The 6,000-nt window shown below is 44.2% G+C and overlaps 1 protein-coding gene across 2 annotated transcripts; it reads right to left on the bottom strand.

Annotated features, from left to right (window-relative positions):
- Positions 1-1,375: 1,375 nt before the first annotated feature.
- LOC141440798 (uncharacterized) lies at positions 1,376-5,952 on the bottom strand. Of its 2 annotated transcripts, none has more exons than XM_074105342.1 (3): positions 5,701-5,952; positions 2,985-3,192; positions 1,376-2,192 (listed from the first exon to the last, which is right to left on the bottom strand). In XM_074105342.1, exons 2-3 carry the CDS (start codon positions 3,148-3,150, stop codon positions 1,612-1,614), a joined length of 747 nt encoding a protein of 248 aa, XP_073961443.1. In that variant the 5' UTR covers positions 3,151-3,192; positions 5,701-5,952; the 3' UTR covers positions 1,376-1,611. The 2 variants fall into 2 exon arrangements, with proteins under 2 accessions (XP_073961443.1, XP_073961445.1); XM_074105344.1 differs by having other exon boundaries at positions 2,985-3,189.
- Between the last annotated feature and the right edge of the window lie 48 nt (positions 5,953-6,000).

Here is a 6,000-nt window from a genome sequence, read left to right as displayed (position 1 = left end):
ACGAAACTCGAAGCTCGAAGTTCGTGTCGTGCGGTCCCTCTGACACTTATGCTATTCAATACGAGAGCGAGAGGGACGGTACGATACGAACTTCGAGTTTCGTAGTAGCCCTGCAGACGTGGGCAGCGTCGGCAGTTCCCGGGATCCCGGGTGTCGGTCGAGGAAACGATTTCACAAAAGCTATCGTTATTTTTGCGTCCCCTTTTTTAAAAAGTTAGTGTACATGTATGTTTTTATTCTTTAGATGCTTACACTGTAGCGTAGCAAATACGGAAATATCAATATACAATACAAGTAGATCGCTCTCGAAGTTCAGAAAATTGTCCTAATGATTTTTGAATTAAATTTTTAGGTTTTCCCTTTAATATTTTATTTAAACACTCTGTAACGACATTGAAAAAGAAAAACAGAATCTTCACACTTAATTGTAGATAGTGTGCGAATCGAACAATTAAATAAATAAAATCAGAAAATAAATTTTATCGATAGTGATCAATCTATTGGAAACAGCGCCATCTCTTCTGGTTGTACAGTATTATATGCTCTATAATGTGGCTTTATCGTACACACAAGCATTTTCACACAGTACGCTTGACGGAGGTGGACTATTGTAATTAAATGTAGTCTTTGTTTCCTGAGATCCAAGTACTTATCTACTTAAATACCAAACTTGACTTAAGTACTTCCATTTTAGCCTGAAAACGTAACAAACAAACAAATATTTGCATTTTTTATGTTAGTAGGATAACGATATTGTATGATATGAGAGCAAACTGTTTCTTTAAATTCTTCGTTTCATTAATTACAGACATGACATGTCGTCAACATAAATCAGCCCGTGATCAAAACAAGCTGCGTGTGAGTGGTCGGCGGGTGACGTGCGCGGCCATCTTGCCAAAACTAAACGGCGGCTCGACAGACAAAAGCATTTCATTATAATTTGAAAGGTTAATGAAGCGGCGGCGTGAGAGTAGGCCTAACTAATGAAGTCGGTCGGTGACCTCCGGTACTGGGAACTGACGAGGAAGTTTATACTGCTATGTTTCAATAACAATTATACCTATTGTAAAATAAGACCAGACTCCAGTAACTTGGACAAGTGGAAAGATTGGGAGAGGATCGGGCCGTAAAAAGAGCTATTTGGGAGGACCCAGTGGACGTTGATCGGTTGTTTGTCCGAGGTACCTACCAACCAAGCGCTGGAAGGACCTAAGATCGTAAAGCATGGTGTAGTCTGGTGTTGGAGCCCGAGACCAATTTCGAGTCACTGTACCCAGATAGTAGAAACAGTAGTACCTTGTCTAGTTAAGCTAAGCAATAACTTTCAGATGATATCACCGATATTACGCAAGTAGGACTTTAAATAATCAACATATAGGATATACCTGTTTATTATCAGTAATATGTTTGAGTAGTTGCACAGTTGACAATGCTAAACACTAAATTATGTACAAATCGCATTTGTATATTAGAAGCATAATTACATTTAAATGGAACTGAAAACCTCAGGGCTGACTTGGTCCGTGGCAAGCACACTTGTCCTTAAAACACGACGGCGCGTACTCCAGGGCTTAAGTTAGAGAACTTTATACAGAAACATGCATTATTTAACTACGGGAGGGGGTTGACATCCGTCGGCCACCCGCCGCCCTCCAGCAGCCCTTTCATTTCGTACTTGTGCACGACCGCGAAGATTTCCGCTTTCGCCAGGCTCAGGTGCACCGGATTCATGGCCTTCAGGGTCGGAGACAGTCCCGCCAGGAACGCGTCCACCGGGTCCATCGAAACCCGATGGAGGGGCAACGAAAGCGTGGGACTCACAGATTCTTTCTTCTCGAGATATTCGCAATCTATCGTCGATCCTTGTTGTTCTGATTCTACGACGCTTTTAATTTCTTTTATAATTGGAAAGACTGGTTTAACCGTTTCATGAGTCTCTTCGGTTAATAGGTCATCATGCTCACTGATTTCATCATCTTCGAAGTCCTCTTTTATGTTCTCAGCCGTTCCGTCTTCGTCTTCATCTTCCGCGCTCTCGTTCAGGTCTTTGCACCTGAAGAACTTGTTCATGAAGACGAGCATGTGTCTGTATTTGTAGCAATGCGCGTGCGCCGGGCGGCCGGAGGCGCGCCGCATCAGCGACTTGCGGTAGTTGTCGCGGATGTTGTTCCATCGGGCCTTGCACGCCGACGCTGCAAAAAGGACAATCCTGTGGTAATTAGGTAAGCTAGCGATCTAACGGTAAGTAGTGTAATTTTATGTAGTCGTAAGATCCTCAGTAGTGTTTCCTAATCTATTGGTATGTCAACAGTCAACAGACGGGAGCCTGGGTTGGCTTTCAAGCATGCACGCTATCAATCCAAACAATCAAACCAAATGCCAATATCAATGAGCACATACGCTCCATTCGCCCTTTTTATCTTTGCTTTGCCAACTCTCTGATATAGGTCCTATCAGTGGCTTCGGTTTCACTCGTATTTCCGCCACCGTGTAGATCAGCCCTTTCGGCAAGTCAGTAATTTCCTGCTGGACGCCGAAATATGCTTGTTTCGCTTTGGCGCGTATTTGTAAACAGTGGCGCCCGCGCCGTGTCAACAGACGGCCTGTTGTGGCTGCGGCGTGTTTGCTGACAGCGTTAGTCATTCTTCCACACATTACGTTACTCTACTCACATCAGGTTGTACCTGTGTACTTTGACAAAATAACCTAGTTTAGTTAGCTACTATCCATTAGTTGTGTATTGAAGACTGTTATCTATGCTACAGGATGTACCGAAAACACCTTTATGCATGCATCATCATGATCATAAAGCGTCCAATGGTAGCGCCAATTCACAGAGTCGGCGAAAAATAATGCTACCGTTTATGCTTCTTTGAGCCTACTGTTTTTTTGCGCGATACAATCCAGAATACTTACTAAAAAGTAGGTTAATATTTTTATTCACAGATGTCGTGTTCCTAGCCGTAAAAAAGTAGTCAACGTACCGCTAGCGTCGAGCTCGTTTCCCATCTCCCTCCAGACTTCAAACTTGGCGCGGCCGTCGGAGTACCGCGGGTGCGCAGGGTCGTAGAGCAGGCGGCGCGCGCGCACGGCCGCGATCAGCCGCGCGTCGGCGTCCGGCTGCAGATGCCCGAGGGCGCCCAATGACATCGCAGGATCCAACAGGCGACACGGGTTCCAACTTAGGTACTGCTGTAATCATAATATATTTAGACGACCAGATGGCCTAGTGGTTAGTGACTACGAAGCTTGAGGTCCCGGGTTCGATTCTCGTGTCGGGGCAGATATTTGTATGAAAAATACGAATGTTTGTTCTCGGGTCTTGGGTGTTTCCTATGTATTTAAGTATGTATCTATCTATAAGTATAATTATATTTATCCGTTGCTTAGTACCCATAACACAACCTTTGCTAAGCTTACTTTGGGACTTGGTCAATTGGTGTGAATTGTCCCGTGATATTTATATTTATTTATTTATTTATAGTGATAACAGGGTAATCTCACTTGATGTACTACCCTGATGATGCAAGAGAAGCCGACTGCTTAAAAAGTTGATATATAAAACATACAGTTTCTAACGGAACGCATTGAATTTATATCTTGAGAACTGCCTCGTGCCTCGAAAGAAAGGAAAAAAATGCTTATTCAGCATATAAACAGTAGGTTACATATAGGGTTGCTACACGTCAGGATTTGTCCGGACATGTCCGGATTTTTGACCCTTTGTCAGATTGCGGCTGGACTTGCCAAGTGTCCGGATTTTTGAACTCATTGAAAAAAAAAACGTTTGTTTTCATGATACATTTATCAACTCCGTTTTTTATGAGTAAAATGATAAATTAAGTGGTAACTAATCAACCAAATCTGCTCAAGTCACAATTGTGTTTCTTGTGGGGCTCCAGTGGACAGTCTCGGCCACCATGGCCTCATCTGCTCCTCGGGCGCCGGCCGTCTGTCCCGCCACGCCGCTCTCAACGACATTCTCAGAAGGGCGCTCGTTAGTGCGAACGTTCCCGCTGCTCCGGAGCCCCAGATTGTACGGAGCGATGGCAAGCGCCCTGACGGAATGTCGTTGATACCCTGGAAGACTGGCCGTGCGCTGGTGTGGGACGCTACCTGTACAGATACCCTGGCGGCGTCCTACCTACCAGCAACTACCAAATGTGCGGGGGCGGCGGCAGACGCCCGGGAACGCCTCAAGGTCACAAAATATAGCTGTCTCGGCGCCCAATATAATTTATTTGCTTTCGGCGTCGAGACTCTAGGTCCTTGGGGTAAGGGTGCGCTGGAGCTACACAGGGAGCTCAGCAATAGGTTAAGGGAGGCAACAGGCAACCCTCGCGCCGGCAGCTTTCTCGCGCAAAGAATCTCAATCGCAGTTCAACGCGGGAATGCTGCCTGCGCGATGGGCACCATGCCAAGAGGCCCACCTCTCTTTTTTAATTAAAGATTTAGTTTTAGTTATTTTAATTTAATAGTAGTTTTAGTCTTATGGATATTTTGTATTTTCTTAATATTTTCTTAATAAAAACTTTCATCAACAAAATTAATAAGTAATACTTCTTTCAAAGCAACTTAATATAGGTTAAATCACAGCCAAGGAGATCTCAATAATATATAGCGCGCAGCTAGCGTAGTACTGCGTAATCTCTGTTACATGAAATATCAGGACTTTTATGGTGAAGTCAGGATTTTTCATATGGCAACCCTAATTACATACATTAACTTAATGTATAAGCACCTACTTATTAAATAGCCGAGAGAGCTGGCAGCTCAGCAATACTGAGGTACAGAACCACAGCGCTGATTTTCAGCTGCAGCCAAAATATGGAACTTGAACGCTACTGAGGATCAATTTAATTTTCTGTATCCTCCTGAGGCCTCACGTACTTTATAAAGAAACAATTAACACTAAGAATAACGGCCGAATGTACTTTATATAAAGTACGAATTGTTCATTGAATAACGGATTCTAAGATTTTTGAAATAATATCCAAAATGTCAACCACGCCTGGGTCACAAGTTTCAAAAAAAGGCCGGACTCAGGAGAGGGTATTGCTGTTTAACATTAATTGACAAAATCGAAAATACAAACTGAAATATAGATGCACAGAAAAACCAGAAAAATAAGACCAGCGCTGGGAATCGAACCCAGGTCCTCGGCATTCCGTGCCGTGTGCTATACCGCTACACCACCGCTGGACAACGATACAGACACGAATTTCTCCTATGCACCTCATATCTCAGCTTGTGTTGTTTCTTATTTAGCCACTTAAGCAGCGACACTAGCGACATCTATGCCGTAGCCCTCATCGAGAAACTTTTCGGCACTCCATCGGAACTAACCGCTCACCCGGACAAGAGATATCGTTATTAAGCAATCAAATTAATTAATTGACAAGTCAAAATCGGCAATAGCCGATAGAAAAAAAGCTTTATGTCCACGCAATAAGAACGAAAAAGACGACGCGTCGACATCAGCAGGGCTACTACGAAACTCGAAAATCAAAGTTCGTGTCGTGCGGTCCCTCTGACACTTATACTATTTAATACGAGAGCGAGAGGAACCGCACGACACGAACTTCGATTTTCGAGCTACTACGACATAATCTCAATAATAAATGAGTAAACATACAATACAATTAAATGTAAATACCTAAGTAAACCAATATCATGACTCTTTTAGGTGTAGGTACCTACCTTATCTATGCGCGGTGCGTCCCAGTTTGACTTCAGTATATGCTTCAGTGCTATCGCTGCTAAACCTAACACAGCAGCTTGCTTAGATCTCAGTTTACTTGCGGGTTGATCAGCCTGTAGAAACACGTAGGCACCCCGAGGTCAGTGACAATGGAACCTCGTGCAATCGCCGCTCGTAATGTCAGTGGCCGTCAGTGAACCAGCATGGTGCACTCGTACGCAAGGCGCGGAGGCGCGCCGGACACTGACGCACGTCTGACGCGGCACTGAAGGGGCCTGAAGGGGGGGGGCATCCGCACT

The sequence above is a fragment of the Choristoneura fumiferana genome, chromosome 23 (assembly GCF_025370935.1).
Source record: "Choristoneura fumiferana chromosome 23, NRCan_CFum_1, whole genome shotgun sequence".
NCBI lineage: Eukaryota > Metazoa > Arthropoda > Insecta > Lepidoptera > Tortricidae > Choristoneura > Choristoneura fumiferana.
Note: the sequence above shows the minus strand (reverse complement) of the source record. Positions and strands in the feature narration are given on the sequence as shown.

Bases quoted from the DNA above. Each gene is read 5' to 3' on its own strand.
- LOC141440798 (XM_074105342.1), bottom strand. From the start codon at position 3,150: ATGTCATTGGGCGCCCTCGGGCATCTGCAGCCGGACGCCGACGCGCGG. The intron at 2,193-2,984 runs GTACGTTGACTA...TCCTTTTTGCAG, and splicing joins AAACGAGCTCGACGCTAGCG to CGTCGGCGTGCAAGGCCCGA.